This window comes from Ursus arctos, unplaced genomic scaffold (genome assembly GCF_023065955.2).
Source record: "Ursus arctos isolate Adak ecotype North America unplaced genomic scaffold, UrsArc2.0 scaffold_10, whole genome shotgun sequence".
In the NCBI taxonomy this organism is placed as follows: Eukaryota; Metazoa; Chordata; class Mammalia; order Carnivora; family Ursidae; genus Ursus; species Ursus arctos.
Genome location: NW_026622764.1, coordinates 32,612,674 through 32,639,057, shown reverse-complemented (window position 1 = coordinate 32,639,057; position 26,384 = coordinate 32,612,674). Strand labels below are relative to the sequence as shown.

The 26,384-nt window shown below is 38.5% G+C and overlaps 1 protein-coding gene across 1 annotated transcript; it reads left to right on the top strand.

The window, feature by feature from the left end:
• Positions 1–3,685: 3,685 nt before the first annotated feature.
• Positions 3,686–23,020, top strand: KLF5 (KLF transcription factor 5). The gene is made up of 4 exons (XM_026493402.4): positions 3,686–4,267; positions 6,581–7,457; positions 8,483–8,542; positions 19,748–23,020. Exons 1-4 carry the CDS (start codon positions 4,007–4,009, stop codon positions 19,924–19,926), a joined length of 1,377 nt encoding a protein of 458 aa, XP_026349187.1. The 5' UTR covers positions 3,686–4,006; the 3' UTR covers positions 19,927–23,020.
• The last annotated feature ends 3,364 nt before the right edge of the window (positions 23,021–26,384 follow it).

Here is a 26,384-nt window from a genome sequence, read left to right as displayed (position 1 = left end):
GAAATAGTACAAAAATAGAGTATTAACATTTTTCTTAAGGCAGCATTTTAATTTATAAAAAAAGAGGGATATTAGTCCTATTTAAATTACATATTTTTTCAACAAAAAGGGATGAAATCTTTTCTCATGGCTGTTAACCTTTGAGTCAAAATGGTTTGAATTTTGACTAATCTCAATTGAAGCTTCTATTTATCGTGTTTTCTCAATGAATTTTTTTTTTAATTTGAAGTGTGGCTTAAGGCAGTTGCCATTAATGAAAAAAATAAACGATTAAACATGTGAAATGTTTTAGAGGACAACAATTATGTTTTTTATGTTTCTGTTGATACAAATTCTAACACTAGGTAGGCAATCAGTTAATACCAAGAAAGTCACTTTAAATGGAATAATCTTACCCTAGAGAAGAGTGTACTCCCTTACAAAAAATTGTTTTTACTCATTCTTGTGCTTTTTCTGTAGTCCAATATCACTCGGTAATTTGATTCTGACTTTACAGAAATGGAATATTCCATGAATATTTTCCAGAGTGAATAAAATGTTGTCTAAAATTGTCTTAATTTCAAGCTCTCCCTGACATTTTGGCCGAACAACTGAATACAGACACTTCTTTTGCCGTGTCTTCCTGTGAACATTGCCCGAGTGATAGCTTCATATTTCTCTCATCTCATCATTCAGAAGCTATTTATCCATTTTTTTTTTCCACTGCCTCCTTTAAGCCTCCTCCCTGCCCCCCCCCCCAATCACTGAATGCCTGTTCAGCCCCCACACATTCAGGCGTATTTATTCCCGTAAAGATAGTGACACTTATGGTTTATTCTAAGACTAAATCTGTGTTGCCCAGTGACTAAGGACTTAAGCATGCACATTGCTTCTACGCTTACCCTCCTACCTAACTTGACTACTCAACTTTATTTCTTTCCCTCAGAATTCTCTGTTTTGGCATAGTTCAGTTAGCATACCACTGCCAGGCCACTAATTGATTTCTGAAACCTGACATTTGTTTTTTGTTTTCTCCTATCTTCCCTAATGGTACAGCACTACTAAGCAGGAAGGAATGCAAAGAACTAGAAAGTTCAAAGTAATTGAGGATCTGTCCATTCACAAGGTCTGGCATCATGCCAATGTAGAACCTGGAACATTTGAAAAATATTTATCAAGTTTTAACCCTTTTGGCGAAGTCGGTGAATCAGGCTTGCAGCTGTAGCATGTGCAACAGCAAGTAGGCTTGGTTGAGCATGTTCTTTCTATGTTCAGAATTGCATGGCCAATGTCTCAGAAAAGGATTACTTTCCAATTACCGTACTGTTGTACATTGCTAAGCTAGTTATTTTCGGTGAGATTGCAGAGCTGGGCATTTCAGAGAAACCATGACTTAAAAGTGGCAGCCCTGTTTTATGAATCCTCATGTCAGAAATGAAATTTAAATAAATGCTACTATATTTGCACAGCAACAAAAAACGATTGAATTCAGCTTTTCTCACGTGAATATATTGGGAGCCAACCATAGCTAGGTTCATACCTTTATTCATTATAAAAAATGGAAATATGAAAAAAAAGAACAGGACTATACAAGTATTTTATTAAAAACTTATCAAACAGGTGGGTTTTATTTTGTTTGGCTATTGGGAAAACATTTGTAAATGAAAGCATCTTAAAAAATGGTGTGAAATATAGAAACATCTCCAGTAAAATAACTGGATTTTACTGTAGTGAAAACAGGTTGAAATAACAGGCCACTCAAGATGCTCTGATAAAAGAAAGACAAAAGAAAAGGTCTAGATGGGCTTAGAGGCAAATTAAAATATAAGCAGATAGTAACTTCTATTAAACCTAAGTTAAAAAGAATATAAAAGTTTTGTTAAGACTTATTTATATCACACTCAGTTTTGATCATGTTATCAGCATTATAACTAAAAATCTGTCAAAGTTCAATTTTTGAAAAAGTAATTAAATCCCATACCAATTCTATAACCTGTTTTTAAGTTATGTAATTACATACTTGGGTTCAATCTTAGAGAAAATCAGGACAGCTTTTTAAAGGTGGAGGTGGATACTATGGGATTGTTTGCTTAGAAAAAAATTTGCAGAAACACTTATTAAATACTACTTTGGTAACATGAAAGTAGTCGTCAACCATTCTCTGAAAGAAGTGATCACAGCTATAAAGATGAATCATTTATTAACAAAAAGGAAATGAAAAGGAAAAAATTTTACAGCATAATTTTGTTTTCTAATAATAAATACCTCTAATATTTCATGTGTATATTATTTTTTCAATCTACACACCAAAATGAGATCCATACTTTTAATAGGTTCACCTCTTTGAAGTGAACGTTTTTCTAAGAGCTCATTTTTTTTACGCTGTTTTACTGTGAAGTGATGAGTAGGCTGCTGTATATGTAAAATTGTCTAATAGTATAGTGTGCTGTCAACATATATACATATGTAGTAATATACCAGGCATTTTTATTGCAGTTTATTGTTCCGGCTTCTCAATAAGCCAGATAAAATCATATACAAGAATATTAAGGATTAGAGAAGTGTTTTCCTTAGGTGATTGCTGGCAAAACTTCACCTTCCCATTACAATGTAGTTAATGGATGGTAATATATTTGACTATTACTTTCGTACAAATTTGGATACCCAGTTTTCAGAGCTGCTGCGCGTCAAATGTTTGTGGCTTCTTTGATTGTCTTTTCGTAGGAAAAGGTGCCATAGTGTTAGGTAAATGTGCTACGTTTCTGTTTAGTAAATATTAAACTCCATTTTTTTGAACATACAATGCTAGCAAAAACAAGTCAAAGATGTAATCTCTATGTAATACATTTGAACTAGTCAGTCGTTAGTGCTTAAATTAGATTCCATCCTTCGGCTACAATCAAAAGTGTAAATATTAAAAACTTCAAAATTCATATGGCCCATCCCCCTCCTCTCCATACACGGATACGAGGGAGAAATGTGTGTGGAAACAACTTCTAACCATTTAAATACTGTAGGGAAAAACAAGCTTTTATGCAAGGACTTTAAAAAAATTTGCCATTAAACCTTTTAATCAGGACATTCCGGATTTGCTTTGCTAAATGGACACGTTCACTGCTAAAGATAGACAGAGACAAGAGCTGTTTTTAAATTTGTTTATCACGCCGCCCCTAGTTTTCCGCTAAAGAAAAGTACATTTTGTATATTTAAAAATACACACTCATGAAATAAGTCTCTAAAAACCTTGGCGCCCCCACCTAGCTGCCTTCTGGGTTTCAGCTTTTGAGTATCAGGTCCTTGCACAACACCTAAGGACGTGCAAAACTCTTTTTCTCCCTAATCCTGGCAGAGAACAGTCCGAAGAGATCTCCCTCCACGTCTCCACCCTAATTCCCTCTCTTCCTAGATTCCACCCGCTTCTCTCCTTTCCTCCGCCCCCGGCTCCGTCAGCCCAATCTGTCAGAGAAGTTGTGTACAAACTGCGCGGCCGCCCTGCGCGCGAAAGCTCATGGCCCGAGAGGGCGGGTCAGCCCGGCGAAGGCGGGGACTGGGCGAACTTCTCCCTTCTCATAGGCTGCCCACTCCGGCCCGGCCGGCCTCAGGGCTTCGGGATTCGCAGCAGCGCTGCCAGTCAGGTTGGCGGGCCCCGCCCACCCGGAGTTGGGTAAAATAGAGGCGGGCGTCAAGTGTCAGTAGTCGCGGGGCAGGTACGCGCGCTTGCAGCTCGCTCGCGGAGACCGGCGGTGGCGGGAGCGGGCTCCGGCGAGTGAGAGAGCGCGGTGGGGCGGGGCGGGAGAAAGTGGCCGCCCGGAGGACGTTGGCGTTTACGCGTGGCGGAGCGGAAGAGTTTTGCTTTTCGTGCGCGCCTTTGAAAACCGCGCTTGCTGTTGGCTGAGGGGGTCCGCCCGGAGCCTCCCCTTCTCCGCCCGCGGCCCCGCGCCGAGCTCGCCGGCCCGAAATCAGCGTGGGCGAGGTGGGAAGCGCGCCCGACCCGCGTCCCGCGCCCGGAGCCGCCCCCTGAGTGCCAATGGCCACGCGGGTGCTGACTATGAGCGCCCGCCTGGGACCCGTGCCTCAGCCGCCAGCCCCGCAGGACGAGCCAGTGTTCGCGCAGCTCAAGCCCGTGCTGGGCGCCGCGAACCCGGCCCGCGACGCGGCGCTCTTCCCCGGCGAGGAGCTGAAGCACCCGCACCATCACCCGCAGGCGCAGCCCGCGCCCCCGCAGCCGCCGCAGCCGGCGCCGCCGCCCGCCGCGGGCCCACGGCTGCCCCCTGAGGAGCTGGTCCAGGTAGGAAGAGCCGCTCCCCTCCCTCCGCCCCCCTCCCGGAGCTCGGGCGTGTCCCGCCGCTGCGACGCGCGGGCGACAGGGGCCGCTCCAGGCTGGGGCGTGCGTCGGGGCGCTCCGAGAGCCGGAGCTGGGTGGGCAGCCCCTCCCCGCCCTGCCCTTCTGGCCTGGGCACCCGCAGTACGCAGGGAGGAAAGGGGGACCGGAAAAGGGGGGGTCCCAGGTTAATCTCCTCAGAGGGGTCCGTCCGGGAAAGGTGAGAGGCAAGTGGGTGCCCACACGCACTTTAGTGTTTCTCTGGGGGATGAGACCTCTTACCTCACGTCCAACCTTACTTAAGTTCCGCCTTTCACCTTACCCCCCCCCCCCCCGCAGTGCTCTGGCCTTGGAGGTTCCCTCACGTCGTCTCGGGTTAAGTGGAAACGCAAATCGGGGTGCCGGCGAGAGGCGCCTCGGGGTGCTAGTTTCTTATCTCTTGGCTCAGCCTGCTTTAAGACGCGATCTTGGGGCTGCCTTTGGGAAACGGGAGTTACGAAAGCCAAGGTTGTATTGGAGCGTTTGTTTTTCCGTAAAAAGAGAGACCAAAAAAGACCGGGGGTGTTGTTTTCTTCATGTGCGCGTAAATTTCCTCCCGGAGCCGCGTTGAAAGCTGGCAGTTGGCTTTTACACTTGCCCGGCAGCCGAATTAGAGCAACCGCCTGTTTCTTTCGCCCACGCAGGGAGTCATATAGCCCAGAAAAAACTTCCCGGGACTTTTAGCCTGTCCCAACGAAAAAAAAATTGGAAACATACCCACATGCAAACAGCTGGAAGAGCTAAAATCAGAAACCACTAACCACCACGGGAGCGAAGTGCACGAAAGGGTTTAGTTCGGTTTATTTCGAGACGCTTCATTTAATAGCCCCTTGGTACATTGAGTATTTGCTACCTAGCTCCTAGTCCGGGTGGTCTGCGAGTTTTCGTCGTGCTGTGAAAGGGTAGTGGCATTTGTCAGAAATGTGATTCGCATGACTAGAGCGTTAATTTTTATTTTTAAATCGTGTCTATCTGGGAAACCCTGTCTACATCTACCCAAATGATAACGAGGTCCGATGTGAAACGCTTTTGAAATTAAGTGGTAGCAAAAAATGACTTATTCACCAGTTTCGGTGCCACGGTTAATATAGTTCCATGAGCCATTTAATTGGGGTGGGTTTTTCTTTTCTCTTAAAATTTACTTTTCAGTGTTAAAAATTAAATACTAGGTTTATGTTGTACTGGAATAGAAGATAGCTGTAAAAAGACTGAGAGAGACTACAAGCTGGATTTTGTCCTAAAAAAAAAAATTCACTTGAAAACGATTTGGTTATTTCAGGTTTGTCATTTTTCTGCTTAAGAGCCACCAAGAGGATAAGGGATGATTGAGCTTTTTACAGAGTAAGGGGGAATGTAGCGTTGGCCCACTGAGGAGGACATGATAAATGTTTTGCTGATGACTGTGCTAGGGATACAGCAGCCTCTCCCCACCCACGGACTCCTTAGCACCACTCTACCAAGGGAGTGATTTTCCCCTAGGTAATTAAAGATCTGTTTTAGATAGGGATATGAATAGGAACATTTCATTATCATATTAACCAATTACAGAATCTGCTGATTAAAATCAACATTTAGATCAAATGTTGAAAGTGAAGTTGTTTTTGTTCTTTCAGTGGATACTATGTTTTGCTCAAGACGGTTGTATTTAAGTGTCCAGTGACCTATAAATGAGAAAAGGCACTGAAATAGCCAAGGAGTATGTTTTATATTAGATATTTCAACAATATCTGTCCAAGCAAACAAAACAGAACTTTGTGATACTATTTTTAAGGTTGGTTTGCTTAGGTTTTGTTTGTTTAAACATACCTATATTAATATAAATATGGCATGAACAGAATTGAGGTGGTTTGGCAATATTACAATACTGTATTTAGGTTGCAAACTCCACGGTAATGGGGCAGGGGATCGTGCTTGTATGCGAATTCTAAAAAAGTATACTTTATTATTGATTAGAAAGGAATGTTTTCCGTGTGCTGCTGCTTTTTCTTGATTTGCCTCTTTGACTTTTTGTCCGGGGCTGATTGTGGGAGCGATTTTACCAAAAACACCTTATAGGGAGTTTCATAAGGCTTTTGGTAAACCAGTTATCCACAATTGACAAACCTGATATGTTCATAAGTGACACTAGAAGGAGTTTCCCTAGTACTTTGCACAGGTATTGTTGGGAATTTTTAGTAAGTTTGTCCTTACTCAGATGATGAATTGGGTGGATTATGCATGTTTGTATCTCTTCTTTTTTAGACAAGATGTGAAATGGAGAAGTATCTGACACCTCAGCTTCCTCCAGTTTCTATAATTCCAGAGCATAAAAAGTATAGACGAGACAGTGCCTCAGTCGTAGACCAGTTCTTCACTGACAGTGAAGGGTTACCTTACAGTATCAACATGAACGTCTTCCTCCCTGACATCACTCACCTGAGAACTGGCCTCTACAAATCCCAGAGACCGTGCGTAACACACATCAAGACAGAACCTGTTACCATTTTCAGCCACCAGAGTGAAACGACCGCCCCTCCTCCGGCCCCGACCCAGGCCCTCCCTGAGTTCACCAGTATATTCAGCTCACACCAGACCGCAGCTCCAGAGGTGAACAATATTTTCATCAAACAAGAACTTCCTACACCAGATCTTCATCTTTCTGTCCCTCCCCAGCAGGGCCACCTGTACCAGCTACTGAATACACCGGATCTAGATATGCCCAGTTCTACAAACCAGACAGCAGTAATGGACACTCTTAATGTTTCTATGTCAGCCGCCATGGCAGGCCTTAACACACACACCTCTGCTGTTCCACAGACTGCAATGAAACAGTTCCAGGGCATGCCCCCTTGCACATACACAATGCCAAGTCAGTTTCTGCCACAGCAGCAGGCCACTTACTTTCCCCCGTCACCACCAAGCTCAGAGCCGGGAAGTCCAGATAGACAAGCAGAGATGCTCCAGAATTTGACCCCACCTCCATCCTATGCTGCTACAATTGCTTCTAAACTGGCAATTCACAATCCAAATTTACCTGCCACCCTGCCAGTTAATTCACAAAGCATCCAGCCTGTCAGATACAATAGAAGGAGTAACCCCGATTTGGAGAAACGACGCATCCACTACTGCGATTACCCTGGTACGTGATATAACCCGGTTGAAGCATCAATACCTTTATTTTATGTGTGTGTGTGTGTGTGTGTGTGTGTGTGTGTGTGCTGTGCCTTTTTTAATTTCGGGTTATAAATTTACATAGGAAAGTAGTACTTGACAATGAAAAAATCACCTACTTTGTTCTCCATATCTCAGTCTCTGTACTGTACCCTGGAATGTAACTGTTTGTCTATCACTGGTTTTATGTATTTAAAAAATGGGTTAGAATATTCTGGAAAAAAGTTACTTTGGACTTCTTTATTTTTAATACTGAATAAAAATTAGAATTTTGAGTTATGCCAGATGTTTAACTTCTAAATTGAAGTTTTTAAATTCTAAATTAAGTGCCCTGAAAAGAGATTAGGTAAGGTAGGGAAAATAAGGTGTGGTAATGAAGTGGGGAATGAGTAGGTTGCTCTCATGATGGTAGATTACAAGACTGTCTACAGAATAGATGTAAGGATAGTTCTGATAGCATATGAACATATGCTCATTTTTGAATGAGATGTGGCTCAGAATCTAAGTTGATGATGGTGATGACTTTATCTACAAGTTGCTGGCATAAGCTAGTTTATGATTAATATAGGGTGTAATTTATTGACTATGGTACATGATACAGCATGATACACTAAATGAAAAAACAAATGTAGTAGTACAGAAAATTGCAGTCATTTTGGTTTAACACTGTCAGCTCTAGAGCCATTAGAAGTTTTTAAATCACTGAAGTATATGTTACTAGTATAAAGCACCTACTGTAATATAAACACACATTTCCCATTTGTAGCTTGCTTGATTATCTCCTTTTTCTGCTAAAGTGGTACATAGAGTAAATCACTTTATACCTTTAATAAGGTAACAGGGGAGCACTCTTTAAAACTGACGCTTCCAATATCTCACCTAGCAAGAGAGATTTCTTCTTTAAAGCCAGATTTTAAACACTGAATCATCAAATGTAAAGATTTCAAAAGGATTTCCAAAATGACAAGCTGTTCTTCCTCTCCTTTATTTCAGGCTGCACAAAAGTTTATACAAAGTCGTCTCATTTAAAAGCTCACCTGAGGACTCATACTGGTATGTAATTTTCTTGTTAATTCTCTGAGTTGTGTAAATAGTGTAAGTGGTATTCATCCTTTTAAAAGCCAACACGTGTTTGATCTCTTCTTTCTTCTGTCAACCTTTATTTTTTAATGGCCTACCTTTTCAGCACTGGCTTGGCTCAAAATTCAGTTCAACGAAAAAGTCTGGTTCCAGGAAGGCTGATGTTCCCTTACCAAGGCCTTGCCCTGTCACCTCACGTAGAATGAATTACCCAAAAACGTAAACAACGATGTTTACTAATGGATTTTAAAACTTTAATGGCACTGCTATTCCTTTCTTGAAGGAAAAAAAATGTAACTTCATTTTTTTTCTTCCATAACAAATCAGTTGGCTTCTGTAAGGTATATTAAATGCTAAACTTTTCCATTTAGCATGTAAAGCATAACTGCTTAATACATTATCTTTAATTTACCTTTAACCTAAAATCTCTTTTTAGCATGTTTTCTGTGGTTGATGAAAGGTAGGGCAGAAATTGCAGACTATTAAAATCAGGCAAAGATGGGGTCATGGTTTAAAAGTTACTCTACCCCCTGTGCCAGCCCAGATTTGAGGTACGTCAGACTTCTATTGTAGGTTATATTTCATCCTTGTTTCGAGTGTGCCTTTACGTGGAGTCACTTTAATTTTACAAGTACTTTCGTCAAGTCTATACATTCACTTTTAAATGCTTTTTAATTTTAAAACTATATATTAGAAACCATTTTAGGACAAAACTACCATGACATGCTTTTAAAAAGCTTCCAAATACCCAAAATATTTTCAAATATATGGGTGGTTGCTATTTGTGATTTTCTTAAAAGGCTAGCCCTAAAGGAAAGAACTTACATGAAACGATTGTGTTTTTTTTTCCCCCTCTTAGTAAATTCAGCCTTACCTAAAGTTCAAAGAATAAGTTTGCTAATAAAAGCAATGACCTAGCAAAATGTTTTATTCCATCATTGCTATGGAAACCAAAGTATTCAACAGTTCCTTTGAATGGGTTGTTGGATTAGTGTGAGGACTTGAATCTCCCCAGGCTAGATGTTACTATGGAAATTGAGTTTTGATAAATGAAGTAGTTATCTCTAACTGCTGCATTAAAAAGTAAAAGCCTTTGAACAAAGGTCAATGCTGAGATAGAACACTGAGGACTATGGTTGCAGACGTTTTGTGTGCATGTAAGGAAGTATTACTTGATATCTCAGTGATAAACACTACTTATTAAAATCTAAATAGTATTGGTGACGATGGTAGATTCCAGGACTTAAGAAATTGCTTTTAAAGAAAAGACAGCTCATGCATTTATCAATGAAATGAATGGGTTGTTTTGGCCCTAAGTTTTTAGATAGAGACAAAGTGATTATATGAAAGGCAAGATCCTGCATAAGCAGCTCAAAGTAGAAATTACATTTATAGATAAACAACCATTAATTATATAATAAACTCAGTCTAAAGTTTTCAAAATGCAAATGATGGCCAAGAAAACATTTCCATATAGAAATACTAAAATAGCCGTTTATAGAATAAATACTCTCTTAAGAGAAGGAAACATTGAAAATGGGTTTTTACCTGAATTTTGACTAATGGGAATAGAAATAAATTCGAAACATTTGAAAGACTGTTTTTTCCTCTTTGTAAGTCCTTGAAATGGGAGACAGGAAGGAGGGAACATGTTTTTCATGAGGTTAAAGTCTCCTAATAAAAGAGTGCAATTGCATATCACACTGTAATCAACTGCTTATTGCAGGGATGTAGTCAGAGCGGATCTGAATGGCCTTGCAACCCCTGTCGGGGGTTAGTGCTCTGAATGCTTATAGCTGGGATTCTGGAACTTGACCTGCTGGCAAAGAAATTTAATAGCGGGCTGTCTTAACAATGATTGTACTAATAAAATCAAACTAAAAAGAGGACCCAGGCCTAGTTTGGGTCCCATGCATCAACTTCTTCACCTGATCATAAATGTGTGGCTATCGACATCTAATGAATGAGACCATGTAATCCAGTTTAATAAAGTTTTGTTTGATAGTCTCAGATGCCTTGGGGAGGGTTTGTAGCAGACTTGTTCATCTGGCTAAACCCGTTCTTGGGTAATCATAGAGCATTGAGGTTGTTTTCTCCTCATTTCTAGTTTCTAGACAATGTCTTTTAAAATTACCTGTGCGCTCTCATTGCATCCTCCCCTGCCTGTTTTTTGTTGTCCTAATGAATGTATCTGAAGCCAGAAAATCCTTGTTTTTGTCCCCCCCCCCCCTCTTTTTCCCTTTAAGGCCCAGGTATTTCTAAATAACTTCTCTTATTTAATAGCTGTTTTGTTTTGTATACATGTCTCCTGCTGTGCCCTCCATCCCACCCCCACCCTGGACAATTTACTAGGAGATTTTTAAAAATCTATATGGGATAGATCTTGTATTTGATTAAAAAAAAATTACTTTTTAAGTGATCGCCATTTTGCAAGCAGAATGTGAAAAGCCACCCTAGCATTTCCATGGAATATAATTGCAATTGCTTTAAAATGTCAAGTTACCTTATGTTTTAGAAACGATTTAAGCAATTAAAACAAACTACATCTGAATTCTATTTAATTGCTTATTCTGGATTTTTAGACAGTAAGTGCTTCTTGACTTGCAAATTGAACAGAAGGGAATGGTCTTTCCAAAACAAGACCTTTTTCAAAAAATTTAGGATGAAAGTAGAAGATAACCAGTTGCTTGAACCAGAAGTCCCATAGCATTCTTCTAAGCATTTTTCTAAGTTTATACACTTGATTTCTTTATTCATAAAGAATAAACAAGTAGTACAGAGTTCTGTCTTCGTATGATCACACAAAATACCTGAAATGTACTTTTCCTGTATTTTAGGAAATGGTTATATTTCACTTACAAACTTGTCTATATATACATAGGATAATATACAGGTCTGTAGAGGTACCCCTTAGGGTGTGTGGGTGTTTATGTTATTTGTAATGTGTATATATACATAATGCCTCTGGTTAGAAATAATTATGGCTGCTTCTAGGCAACAGTGTCAACTGGTATATTGTACTTCTAAAAGCATGTAAATGCAAACATTTACTGAAATTTGTGTATGTCTTTTGATGTATATAAGGGACTATACTCATTGCCATCATATTAAAGTTGCTCCTGAGCACCTTCTAAGGAAAAGATTCACATACCATTTTGCCCTTAACAAATCAACATGATAGTTAAACTGATTGGTAATCTAGTAGAATAATCTACTGCAACCAGCAGGATAGTTGTTTCTGCTCATATACTTCTGCTGTCTTGTCTTTAATTTCATATTGAAGATTTAAAGTCATTCTAAGCCCAGGCTTGAGGCCAAAAAAGGTAAAATGCAATAGGAAGAAAAAAATTAAGGCTGTATATACAAAGAAAAATTCGTAAGAAATTGAAAATTTTTCATATTACTGCTACTGATTTCTTGGTGTGCCTATGAAATAATTGCTTTTACTTTGAGTGTGGAAATTTCTTTGAAAATGGTATTTATGATTTAGTAAAAAGTATTTTCCAAAGAAAAGGTTCTGAAAACTAGTGAACTTAGTACAGGTGTTTAAAATCTTTGTGGTTTTAGTCACATGTGTGGGATATGTACTTAACCCTGAAGAATACCCGAAAGTGGTTGGGAAATTAGGGTATGGAAACATTTTTAGATCATTTATCAGTCTCAGCTACCTGGAACAGGGCAGAAAATGAGCAATTGTACAGAGAAAGTCTTTGAGCAGCGCACAGACTTGGCTCAAGTATCCCTTAGACGGAGACTGTATGCATAGGCTGTTAACGGGCACTAAATCGCAGAAATACTTGCAAGGGTTGACAAGGAAAGGACAATTGGAAGCACCCCCACAAAAGAAGATGGAAACCTACAATAACATAGAAACACAAAATGGATTCAGGGAAGCACTGTAGTGTTAGGGCTGCATTTTACAGTGAGCTGTTTGGGATGCTTCGTTTAATTAAGAAAAAAATTCCGCAGTTAGTTTTGGAAAGATTTTTAGGCCAAGCCTAGTTTTAAGGGGGTAAATTCCCACATTTCTCTTACTTGCTTATGTAGAACACATTATTTCCTAATGACATTTATATTTAGATGTTATTATGTATACTTCAAAATGTATAATCTCTGAGATGATTTTAGTTTCAGTTTAGGTACTAAACTCCGTTTGTATAATTTTCTACCTAGTTCTTTGTTCTACACTTGAAAGTCTATACTTTGCATCTAAAAATACTGACAATGTTGACAATCGAGATTTTCATTGATGGTACTTTGCCCCTAGAAGAAACATTCAAAATGTTCAGAACATGAGTTTACTCCCTTTTTTTGTGGAATTGTGGAAGGGAAGGGAAGTCTTTAAAATAAATATATGTATATGTACACACACACACACACAGTTTCACTTCCTTGGAAAATTATTTAGAGCTTAAAGCAGTGTAAGTCTCCTCCTCTCTGTAGATAGGTAGGTCGGTAGATACATGTCCTTAATGGAGATCGTGTAGTTTGGATCTAGAGGTCAGTACATTGGTGTGTAACTTGGTAACCTGTGTTACTGGTAGTGGTGGAAAAATTGTGCAAGATAAAATTACTTAGTATCCAGTGGATTTTTTGAGTTTTATTTGAAAATACACAGGAAAAAGTATCACGTTTCGCTTAATAATTTCAGATACTATTAGTTAAAATTCTTAAATTATTTTTATTTGCATCTTTGAAATTTACTCTCTATTGACAATTTCAAGCTTACATAAGAAAAGTAGTGGCTTAAGAGACTTGCTAGTTCAGACCCCTGGAAAGGTATTCATGAGTGTGAAAGCTTAGAAACAATTTTTTTAATGACTCACTGGGAAAATTAAACTTTGCTTCTAGGACTTGTTCTTTCATCTGAAAAACATTAACATAGGAAATTGATTAAACATTGTTTTGAGATGATAAAGCTTATCGAAGGTTAAGAAGTATAATTTGAGGGGCGCCTGGGTGGCACAGTCATTAAGCGTCTGCCTTCGGCTCAGGGCGTGATCCCGGTGTTCTGGGATCGAGCCCCACATCAGGCTCCTCTGCTAGGAGCCTACTTCTTCCTCTCTCACTCCCCTGCTTGTGTTCCCTCTCTCGCTGGCTGTCTCTCTCTGTCAAATAAATAAATAAAATCTTAAAAAAAAAGTATAATTTGATTAAGTAAACATATTGGCTGATCTTGTGGAGAATCCAAAGAGAATATTTTTCCTTCCCTTTTGTTCTTACAGACTAGTGGGAGAAGGTAGTTCATAAGCAGATTAAATGGAATTGCTGAAGTTCATATAGAAATAACCAGTTGTAAAGGTAGTGAGAATGTAATGGGCCTTTTTTTTTTTTTAATGTAATAATTTAATCACCTAAGATTTTTACTTCAGGTATTTTTAGTTCTATAGAATGTAGTAGCTGTTTACTTGATGACCTACATTTTTTCCGGTGGAAGATTAGAAACAAAGTAATGTCCTACTTTAGTAATACTAAAGTATATCTGTAGCAGTATTCCTATTCTGTCAGCCTGTATTATTTATATTCAAGGATCTTTAACTCTGATTAGGGGGAGTTAACTGTTGTAGAAGTGCACCTTAGGTAACTTTCAGTAAAAAATAGGCAGAAGAATGTTTCTTTTTGACTACTTTATAAATACAAACCTTTTAATTAAGAGTTGGGAGAAATCTTGTCAAGGTAACCACAGTAAGTGCAAGTTAGAGGAAGAATACCTAGTACTCATTCAGTGTTAGAAAAGTTAAAATACAGAATTTTCTATTTTGGTTAAAAAAGGAAAGGTAAAATCTTTTCATTGACCAGTTTTTTAAAAAATCCGTTTAGGCTCTTACGTAAGAGAGTGGATCTGAGTGTCATCTTTTTGTCAGAGGACTCAAGAATTGGTATTTTGGGAACCCTTGGGAGAAGTGGCAGAAACTTAGGAGCCTAGAGATTCACTCTGGGAGGAGACTGCAGATGTAAACCCTGACTGCTTGTCCTCACCTGTCCCCCGTGGGATCTGTCAGGTCACTCACTGTTCTTTGGCCCCAGAAGTCCCTTCGCTGTTTTAGATCAGCAGTAGGTGCTTTAGAACTCTCCAGTTTTCATCAATTCTAGTCCAATTCTGTAAAGGAAAACTTGTTTACATAGTTTGTTTATCCTGTACAACTTTATATGGTGGATAATAAATGGATTCCGTGCTAAGTGGATTCTGAACATGTCCTAAAAGCATGGTTCTCACCTAATTAGACACACATTCAGTGAGCTTATTCTCAGTGGTCCTAGGCAGAATAGAACCAGGCAAAGGCCTGCTGCAAGTGGGGGAAAAAGTAGACGATCTGGTAGACTCCAGCAGATGCTTTCCTGTCTCTCATACCTTCCCTTCTTTTCATTAATGAAAATACCAGAATTAATCAGACTTGGGCCAAACATACGATGTTCCAAAGATGCATTATGCGGAAGAGTGGCTTTGCAGCTGGAATAGAAGATAGTCTAGTCTCTGTCCTTGAGGAACTTCCAAAGCTAGTTAAGGAGGCAAAACACAGCTGTTTGAATGCTCTTATGGCAATATATGTGCAAGTGCAAACCAGTCGTTCAGAACCAATGTAAGTGGTGCTGGGGATACAGAGAAGCGGAATGATCTCTCCTGAACTGTTCAGAGGTTTTCTGGAAGTGTTAAGGTGAAGCAAATTTCAATGAAATGGATAAGCATAGGATCTGACCTCAAACTGGCAGGGAGAAAGAAGGAATTTCTTAATTTTAATATATCCTTTTAATTAATCAGTTTCCTGAAAGAGGGTGCATTATTGACAGGATACTGTATCTAGTAAATACTACTAGCATTTTGCAAATACAAATAGTACTAATCTTTGAAATGAACTGTGTACCTTTCTGTTCCAAGTACAGGACATGTGCTTTAATAATAACATGAGCTTTGATAAAAAGATAATTTTAAGTGGAAAATTACTGGCATAGATACATAAAAATATGAATTAATGAGCCCAAATCATCCTACCTTAGCTTTTTTTTTTAGATATTTAATATTTCCCCATGAATTTCTTTAATCTTGTGATTGTTTCCTATTTTTTGCCTTTTATTAGAATATATATATAGACTGTTTCAGATTAAATTCCCTAAGTCTCTAATGATGGAAAAAAGTATACTTACTATTAAATTACATAAAAAACATTTTCCTTCTGAAATAAGAGCTGATTGAGCTTCAAGGACTGAAATTCTAAGAAAAAAGATTAAGTACCAACTATTGAAATAATTTATTCCACTTTAAGTCTCTGCATTGTTTTGTTTTCTCAGAATGGGAAATGGATTTTAAGTTCTTTGAGGCCAGTGACTAAGGCTTTTTTTTTAAAGGAGAAAATTGTGTTTTTCAAGTCATTTAGTTCAGATTACACTTGTTTACTAAACATTGGTTTTAATTCTGATAGTTTTTAGTCTGTTAGATATAATTGTTTGAATTACCTTTTAGTTATCAGGCAGGACATCAGATGCTGTAATAAATTTGCTGTAATAAACCTTTAAAAAGTTACCTAAAATAACTATTCTGAGAAATATTTCCATCTGTGATATTTTTCTTTGGTTAGAAGAATCTATGTGAAACATTGTAGGGAAAGGCCTTGGTATGAGTCTATTGAATATGTTCAGCAGAGCAGAGAAACCTCCCATTCTGTTGTGGTAGGTTCAGAAGTCATTCTTCACCTATTTATCAGAGGGGAAAAAAAAAAAGAATTTTTTAGTCCGTTGCTGAAGATTTCAAATACGTTGTAAACATGTTCTGCTAACCCCTTGAAATTCCTTTAGCCTGGGGGTAAAGGGAAAAGATCATTAGGTGATAATCTGGGTGTTGTCAGAACAGTTTTCTGGACCCCACCGGTCCTGAAAGGTGGGTCTCCACTGAAGGCTGCCTCGGGAGGTATGCCCTGTGCTTCCCACTGTCTGCAGTTTAAGGCCTGCTCTCCATTAAGCTACTCCATAACTGACCTTCTCAAGTGGCTTTAGAATCTATAAATTTGAACAATATGTGTTCCTTAAATTGTTCTATAACGTGAACGAGTGTTTGCTAATGGAGGACTTAAGTAGGACACTAAGGAAAAGTGGCAGGCCCAGATTCTTAATCTGGAGCTCATTGTTCTACTTCTAACTCACAGAGTTACTGTAAAGATTAAGTGAAATAATGAGAAATACCTGGTTCCGGAGTTTGTACTCAGTGAATGTTTGTGTCTGCTCCCTCCTTTTACTGGTAATGCTTTTGCTTCACATTTTTATGAAATACATTAATTGGCTTTATCAGTACTGATAGTATGTATGTTTAACTTGAACAATTTTTAAAAAGATAAGGGATTCCTAGCAAAATACTCCTAGTTAATTTTAAAGAGAATAACTAAATACATACTTTTTTTGAGATAAAGTTGAAGCTTGTTTTCCATGCTGTTCAAACTTGTCACTTTTTTTCTTTTTGCCTTTGGAAAGTTTCACATTAACAGCATGAGAACTTAAAAATACAGTTGATGTTGAAAGAGCTTAACTAAATATTTTAAATTGGTGGTATTGGAAAGAGATTCTGTAAAAATCCAATTAAACTTTTGAAAGCTCTATCCTGTTGAAATAACTTAAAGGAAGTCAGTTTGGTTTCCCAGAAGTACTGTGCATAGTGTTTCTGGCTGAGGAAGAAAGGCCCCGAATCTACTATTTGGCCAGAAATTGGGTACCAGCTTCCTCTATGATGTTTTACTTGAGCAGTGTTGACACTTGAACAAATCCCATAGAAACTGCCCCACGTGGGGAATAGTTGTCCTTGCTTTTATAGTAAAGACTTGGCCCCGTAACTAACATCCTAGACACTGGGTAGTATTCTTGGCTGAATAATCTGTAGATGTGCATAAATTGAGAGCAAAACCCCAAATGTTTTAGGAACTTTAATGGCTACCGTTTTTCAACCAATCAGTAAAGTAAACTTTTAAAAATATTGGTGCAGTTTATTGCTTCATAGCCAATAAAAATAGTGAACAAAAAGAGTCTAGTGTCCCTTGTTTCTTAAGTAAACTCTGAAAATTCAGTTCTCTTGCTATTTAATTATTAAATGCAAAAGACTAGAATGATTTCTTTTAAAATTGGAGCACTTGAGGAATTTTTTTCCTTGCCTCAGACATCAGAAATAACTTTCTCTTTCCATTAATTGACAGTGAAGTATTTAACCAACATGTTTGTTTTTGCGATTTATTTTTCATGAGGAACAAAAACGCTTGTGCAAAAGTTAATTTTTTTCTCTTTGATTTACATTTACAAGAGAGCTAGATTTACTCCTAGTACTAAATATATGTGAATATAAATTGAGAGAAAAGGTTTATTATGTTACTTAAAACGTTTTGAGTGTGTTAGCTTAAATTCTTAGAATTTATAATGAGAGAAAACTTCAGGAATTGAGACAATATATTTTTAAAATGGAAATTAAATAAGTATTTCTGTCTTGGTTCAGAGCCAGAGGAGAGAAAAGAGGAAAAGAGGGTTGGAGATGCATACCATAAAAGTTGAAAGAAAAATCTCCTAGGAGATAATAGGTACAACTTTCAAAGGGCTATTCTGGCCATTTCTTCTTTGTCCTTAACGGGATTTTGTTTAAGAGTCAGAGTAGTTACCAGGACGGCAAAAATTAACTGTAAGCTGTAGAAATCTCGGTTGACGTGGGCAATGGCTTTTAAAATTTGGACTCCGTTGAGTATCTTAAAACTTCCTGAATATGATATTGCTACATCAGACAGAAAGGTTGTTGGGTTTCATTGTGGTACTAAGTAGAGTGTTCAAAGGGACTCGGAGGGTCTTGTCTTCTACAAGAAAATATGTTTTAAGGAATGACTATTCAGAGTTGAAAAGGTATCCATATAAAATTAAGCAGCTATAAGCCAACAGTAGTACTGCAGGGAGCAAATTTATCTCACAAACTTTCAAACTAACAAATTATAGGAAATTCTAACATAATGAACCATAAATAAGGAACTTACTAGTTCATGCTCAGTGAAACATCCTCAGGTTTTGGGATTTAGTTAGGGGAGTACCTGATCTCAAATAGGGTTAATTAATTCTTAAACTGGGAGTTAAGATTGCATTATCAGTATTAAGCGGATTTGAAAGAGTAGCAACTAGCAAACTTCAGACAACATTGAGAATAATACAAATACAAATACAAAAAGTGCTGTGAAAGAATAGGGAGTTTGAATGATGAGAGACTTTTAAGATAGGTATGATGCGTGTAAGTCTAAGCTCCAGGTAATGATGCGTGTAAGTCTAAGCTCCATGGGGCCGGGCATTTTTGTTTTGTTGACCATTGTGTCCCAAATGCTCAGGACAGTGCCTGGCAGGTAATAGACACGTGGCAGATACATGTCTATCTCAGCAAATGTTGGAAGTACTACAGCTGTTTCTTGATCTTCACCAAAATGAGGTTACTGGTAACAGACTTTCTGATCTGGTTGAGGAATTTATTAAATATCAAATGCATAAAGCTTCAACACCATTAAACTAATATTTTTCTAGCTTTGTTTTGCTTTAATCTGACTGAAAAATGGGAAGGTGTGAATGTGTGTGTGCTGGAGTGAATTTCGAAGGGTGAGTGCCCCTTAATCCATTTGGAGGCCCTGTGTTCAAACGAGCTAGTTTGTGTGAAGGTTAGTCTGGCTAATCTAGAAACAGTCGGGACCCAATTTGAAGTAAAAGATCAATGTGGTACATTGAGTTCGTCCTATCCGTGATTTGAGCAGGCTCAGAATTTTTTCTGCCTCTGCGGTCTTACAGCCCTTAGTCCCGTACTGGTCTAACTTGGGCTTGTTGGTGTAGAAGTTGTATTCCCACAGCAGTGATACAGCCCCCCGAGCTCATGTCGTCATTTCATGGTGTATGTATTCGGGAACAGTACCTACAAAGAAGCATCCATTCTTCTTGCGCGTTCGCGGTCGCCGTTTTCCCGCTCTTGAGAAGTACTCCGGGTACTACTTCTTTCTGTCATTGGGTTGACTACTCTAGGAAACGGTGACTCTTCACTAGATTCCTTGAGGAACTCTAGGTCCTAATGGAATTTATGAACCTCCTTCTCTTGGATCATGATTTTTCTAAAAGACATTCCTTCTCAGGCAGTGTCAGCGACGTTTGTCTTGCAAGCAGGCCACTTCACCTCCTCTTGGTCCGTTGTCACAGGTGAGAAGCCGTACAAGTGCACCTGGGAGGGCTGTGACTGGAGGTTCGCGCGCTCGGACGAGCTGACCCGCCACTACCGCAAGCACACCGGGGCCAAGCCGTTCCAGTGCGGGGTGTGCAACCGCAGCTTCTCCCGCTCCGACCACCTGGCCCTGCACATGAAGAGGCACCAGAACTGAGCGCCCCGCTGCGGCCCGCCGTGCCGATGCAGCTCACACTGACCTTCTGCAGTCCTTTGGCAAAGTTTTAAACTACAAACTTAACCTATATATATATAAAAAACAAAAAAACAAAAAACAAACTGGAAATGTATATTTTGTATATTTGAGAAAACAGGGAATACATTGTATGAATACCAAAGTGTTTGGTCCTTTTAAGAATCTGGAATGCTTGCTGTAATGTATATGGCTTTACTCAAGCAGATTTCATCTCCTGACAGGCAGCCACATCTCAGTGTGGGTAGGGGGGTGGGGGTGCAGGGTGTGTTTGCAGTGTTTTCACCTAAGCACCATCATTTAACGTGACAGTGTTTAGTAAACAAGTCAGTTGGCAGGCACAGGAAGAAGGCTGGATTGTATGTCAAGATTTTACTTGACATCGAGTAGTTTTTTTGTTTCCAATATTAGATAATTCCTTAGAGGTGCGCAGTGTACTTGGCAGTTCACAAATAGCCATTGAACAAATGTGTTTTTTTTGTTTTTATATGAGTTGCCTATATTTGCTATTCAGAATTTTGTAAATATGCAAATCAGCTTTATAGGTTTATTACAAGTTTTCTAAGATTCTTTTGGGGGAAAATCGTAAATAATTCTGTTTGAAAATAACCATGAATACACTTACAGTTAGAATTTGTGGTGAAATACCTCTTCAAACCTCACCAAATTCATTTCTTTAGGAGGAAGAAATCATCATTCAAATGAACTTAAAAAGCAGATTCCATGCACTGATGAAAATAGGATTGTTTATTTTAAGTATGAAAGATGTTTTATATGAATTGTGAACTCAAGAGCTTAAAGATACCATACGTAAAATTTAAACCTCTAATAGTAAGCTAAGCAGTATCATTTTAAAGGACGACTTGTAGCTCTCACATGGCAATGTTGAATTTATGATGCAGTTTCCGCACACCGAAATGTTTGCTCGTGCAGTACTGTTGGTTAAATGACAATTTATATGGATTTTGCATGTAATACACAGTGAGACACAGTAATTTTACCTAAATTACAGTGCAGTTTAGTTAATCATTGTTAATACTGACTCAGTGTCTGCCTTTAATTAAAAATGACATGTTGAAAGCATAAGGAAGCAAGTGCTATATATATGCAATATAATAGTAATGTGATGCTGATGCTGTTAACCAAAGGGCAGAATAAATAAGCAAAATGCCAAAAGGGGTCTTAATTGAAAATGAAAATTTAATTTTGTTTTTAAAATATTGTTTATCTTTATTTATTTTGTGGTAATATAGTAAGTTTTTTTAGAAAATTTTCATAACTTGATAAATTATAGTTTTGTTTGTTAGAAAAGTTGCTCTTAAAATGTGTAAATAGATGACAAACGGTGTAAATATTTTGTAAGGGTTCAAAATGTTTATACGTGGAAACATGCCTACATACAAAGCATAACTTGGTTGCTGTTTTGCTTCTTTTCCCCTCTTATTTTTGTATTGTGGTCATTTCCTATGCAAATAATGGAGCAAACAGCTGTATAGTTGTAGAATTTTTTGAGAGAATGAGATGTTTATATATTAACGACAATTTTTTTTGGAAAATAAAAAGTGCCTAAAAGAGTCATGTTTTGCCTGCCTTCTTACCTACAATAGCAAAAACAGCAAATTCCATTCCCAAAACTATTTAAAAGGGTCTGTGTTATCGGGGCAGTTAATTAAAAAAAAACAATTCCCACACTGAACCAAAGCTACCTTTGTTTAAAACAAAAAAAAGGGTTTGTTTTAGAAATATGATTACAAGTATAAAGGGAGATAAATATAGTTCATGAACGCTGATTTTTTTTTTTCTTGGTCACTACGCAGACACCACTGCATTAACCTTTCAAGATCATTAGCTGAAAACTGTAGAGGTAACTTGCATATGCTAGGTTTGTTTTTTCTTAACTTTTTTCTTTTTTTAAGATTTTATTTGACAAGGGAGGGAAGGAGCAAGGGGGTGGGGGAGAGGGAGAACCAGACTCCCCACTGAGCAGGAAGCCCGGACCTGAAGGGAAGGCAGAATGGAGACACTCCACTGAGCCACCCAGATCCCTGCATATGCTAGTTTTTTTGTCCGAGGTCAATAAAATGAATTGGGCTTTTAACCTTTTTTTTTTTTCTTCCCCTTTTTTAGAAGAGAGATCACAAAGTTTATTTAATCCAGTAGCAACAAGCACAGCTAGGGCTTGGTTTTTAATACCATTTTCCAATAAAAAGGATGGGGCTCCTTAGAAAAATGGCCGATCCTAGGACTGGGTTAGGAAATAGACAAAATAAGCCTGGAGTGTCTGACAGCTCCAGAAAGTAAGTCATTCAAATCCCGCAATGATAGAGGTATGTCAGAGCAACAATAAAAAGTAGGAATGAGTATAAAATTGCCATGATTCCATACTGAAATAACTGATTGAATAAATAAGAGAAAGGAGACAAATCTGCAGAATTCCAAACAGCATTTGCAGACGCTTTGCCCTGAGAGGTAGAATCTAACTCCCCACTTTAAATTAAATGTGTGTGTTGCACAGAAGGCATAATGGCCAAGAGGGGAGGGGAGGGAACTACGGTGCAGAAACCCACCCAAACCCACCCAACAGCCTCAGCCAGGTGGTCAAGGTCCACATCGACAGTGGCAAGTCATGTTGATTGAACATGTCCTTGATTTGATGTACTTTGCCTCCGCCGTCTTCCTCCTAGAAACACTAACCCCAGTCCAGTCCTGACAAAGCACAATTGAGGGACATTCTACAAAATACCAATGCTCAAAACTGTCAAGGTCTTGAAAACCAAGAAAATGTGAGAAACCATCACAACCAAAAGAAGCCTGAGGAGACCCTACTAAGTATAATGTCAACTGGATTCTGGAACAGACAAAGGACATTAGGGAAAAACTGAGGAAATCTGTATAAAGTATAGAATTTAGTTAATGTATCAACATTGTTTCATTATGACAAAATGTGTCCTAATGGAAGATGTTAATGGGGGAACCTGGTGGTGGGGTTTACGGGAATTCTGTATTACCTTTGCATTAACTCTATAAAACTGGAATAAAACATTTTTAGAAAAGTGAAGGAAAGAATCTGTGTCACTATTACATACGTTCAATAAATGGGAAAATCCCTGATGTAGGAGCTAAAGTGAAAATTGTACTTACATAATTTGGCATCAGTTTATTCAGCCTCTCAATCATCTGACTCATTTTTCCCTGTCATTCAAGTATACCTAGCTCAAGAACACTGCGCAATTCATTCTCTAGCCAGAGCTGCTCCTTTTTTCATGAGGGAAAACCATTTCTTTGGCTTAAATTATTTCTAGAAATTGAGATAGTAAGGCTGCAGGCTTCTTAACGCAAAGACAACTCCCTGTGTCTCGTGACAAATCAGAGCTGTATCAGTATTGACTTGTAATTGATAATTGTATGAATGCAGACGTTTTGTCAGTAGAAACAGTCTTGCTTTGGCTCCCAGCACTTAATTGTATTTAGGTTCCTAACAAAGAGGATGGCTGTTTCCAGTTCTCTTTCCCTCTCAACTTTTTTTTTCCCCTTTTGTAGGCTGCCCTTTCTCTTCTCAGGCCAGCTACCTGTTCCAAGTCCTTGCCTGCCAAAGCTCAGTGCAGACCCTCGGTCTTTCTTAGCCACACTTACTGGAACTTGTTTTTTTATTTGGAAACATTATGATACTTGAGCATTCGAATTATTTTCCGACTTCTATCATACGTTTTTCTTCCTCGTCAAATCCATGGAAGAAATACCACTTCTTAGATTGCCTTTGTCTTCTTGCTTGTCTTCTTGCTTTTATTGATTGATAAATCAGATGTCAAAAAATACTTTATGGTACTGTATGAGTTGTCTTAAGCCCAGAATAATTGAATCAATCTAATACTCGCCAAATTTCCTCTTCATGTTGTACTATTGATACAGTGTTGGTGTTGGATTTTTAATAAGGTGTGTGACTAAAACTGTGATTGTAGTGTGAGCAAACAGGTCATGCCTTGTGAAATTTTTAACATTATTAGTGAGTTTTCAAGGGAAAATTACTGTGGACAACTATGTTTAACACACTTTTCAAAGCTGCAAGTAATTTTAATTGCTGCTCATCAGTATGTCCATTACGTGAATGTCTGGTTTCAAACATATTCTGACCAGTCTCTTGGTAAACAAGCTACCCCGACTAGACCAAAATTGAGTAATGCATCAGGTTCTGATTGGCCAGAATGCAATCATGTAATTTAATTTCAAGTTAGTAATGGTCTGAGTTTTAACTGTCTTCTGTTAGTTTTTATTCTCCCCACCCCTAATCCCAAGTTAGCTTGTTTGGTTTTGCTTCATTTTGTCATTTCATTCCTGTGTTGTGGTTTGTGTAAAGTGCATCACTTCATGGCATCCAATTAGAGAATCCTTAGATAAGCATGACCTGGCCTGCCTACATAAAAATGTTCTTCAAAATCTAGCTAGATTCCTTTTCCTATCTTCAGCTAAGCCCACCAGGGCTCTTTGGATTAACTCATGGGCCATAACATAACAAAGAGGGGCTTTATTCTCCATTACTAAGTCTGGTCTCTACTTTGAAGTTGACCAAATTCCTTCTTTGGTTATAGTCTTCACTGCAGTGTGAAACTAATCAATAGGAGACTTTTAAATTTAATTTTTTAAAAATTCATACCAGAGTTAATAGGTGACAAAACCTGGTGATTGTGTGATACTCATTTTAACAGTGACTGTTGAATAATAATAAATCACACAAAAGCTATCTGTGATAGGAAGAGTTATATTTTTGTAAACCAGCGATCTTTATCTATTCCTCTAAGTGTATATCACCTCAGGAAAGCATTTGAGGTCATGGAAATGGTAATATTCTTGAATTGAAAGTAAAAGCTTAATGCTATTTGCCCACTGATGATATTTTAATGATAATATATGTAAAGAATTGAATAGGGAACTAAGAAGTTCATATAGACTTTGAGTAAAAATGGTAGATTACATCTCATTTTGCAGCCTCTTAAAACCCCACTAAAACAAAGGGCCTTTTTCCTCCAAGGCAAAATTTATGAGAAGAACAGGAAAATAGAAACACTAACAAACCTATGGGAGCTGTGAAGAGCTGGATGGAAGAGGTAACAAGCAGAGCAGAACTGAAAAAGCTAATTTTTTTTTTAAAGATTTATTTACTTGTTTTAGGGCAGTGGGCAGAGGGAGAGAGCATCTTAAGCAGATTCGTTGCTGAGCACGAGGAGCCCAGGGCTGGATCTCACATCCCTGAGATCATGACCTGAGCTGAAACCGAGTCAGATGCCTAACCAACTGTGCCACCTAGGCGTCACAAAAAGCTTAATCTTAAAGTAGTGAAGAAAGCTAGAAACTAACCCAATTCTAACCCCCATAAAAATCCCAAAAGATCTTAGGAATTTATAGCATTGAGTACTCCTGGAAATGAAGCTAAAATACAAGTGTTAAAAATTTGTCTAAGAAGCCATTAATTCCTTGGTCTCTCCCCCTACACCTCCACTCTAACATACACTGTGAATTGGGAATAACCAGTTAGTCTCCACCCCAACAGAAGAATGGAGGTTAATGTGCTTATTCACTAGAGAAAGTAAAGACAGAGTCTCTAAATTAGTAGACAACAGGCCGAGCTGAGGGCAGGAATGCCAAACAGAAAAAGGGAGAATTGAATGAATGTGCATATTGGTTGCTGGAACCTGTTCGTCTTTTCTTCCCCATTTGGTTCCCAGGATGCTGGAGACAGGGCCTTTATCCTCCAGGCAGTATCCAGTCTTCAGAATGGACCAGCCCAGGAAGAAAGATCGAAATATACTGAAAATCCCAAGTTCTCCAATAAAATGGCTCGGTCAGATCACTCAAAGAAACCCACAGATGATTAGCTTCACACACATGCTCAGAGCTTCCAATCTTTGGTCCCTCACCATTAAATATTAACAGACAACCAAGAATTACCAGGTATCTGAGGAAACCATCTAATAGGAAAGATAGAGATAAAACAGAGAAGAGCAACTTGGAGAAAAAAGACTCAGTGTAAGGTGGATGAAGTATTAAAAAGAGCTAGTGTTAATAGCTTCAGAGATAGAAGATATTAGAACTATGAAATGGGATGTTCTAAGTAACATGCAGAGGACAAAAAATTAAAATGGAACATATGAGAGCAGAAAGGAGAGAGTCAAATTTGAACAGATAGATGTAAAAGAAGACCAGTAAATTAGAGTTCAAATCTAAGAGGCTTATTATCTAAACAGAAGTTCCAGAAAGAATAGAAAAAATGGAGATAGGAATAGAAATTAAGAAAATCATTCAAGAAAATTCCTTAGACTCAAAAGATGTGAATTTCAAGAATGAAAGGTTTTTGAGATGCCCTCACACCTGTGTAAATAGAGCCACCTCAGTATGAAGCTTCAAATCCTGGGACCAAAAGGAGTTCC

What these genes read in the sequence shown, in the direction of transcription:
- KLF5 (XM_026493402.4), top strand. Translation starts at nt 4,007, where the DNA reads ATGGCCACGCGGGTGCTGACTATGAGCGCCCGCCTGGGACCCGTGCCT. An exon ending in CCCCTGAGGAGCTGGTCCAG is followed by an intron (nt 4,268 to 6,580) that starts GTAGGAAGAGCC and finishes CTTCTTTTTTAG; the next exon opens with ACAAGATGTGAAATGGAGAA. An exon ending in TCACCTGAGGACTCATACTG is followed by an intron (nt 8,543 to 19,747) that starts GTATGTAATTTT and finishes CCGTTGTCACAG; the next exon opens with GTGAGAAGCCGTACAAGTGC.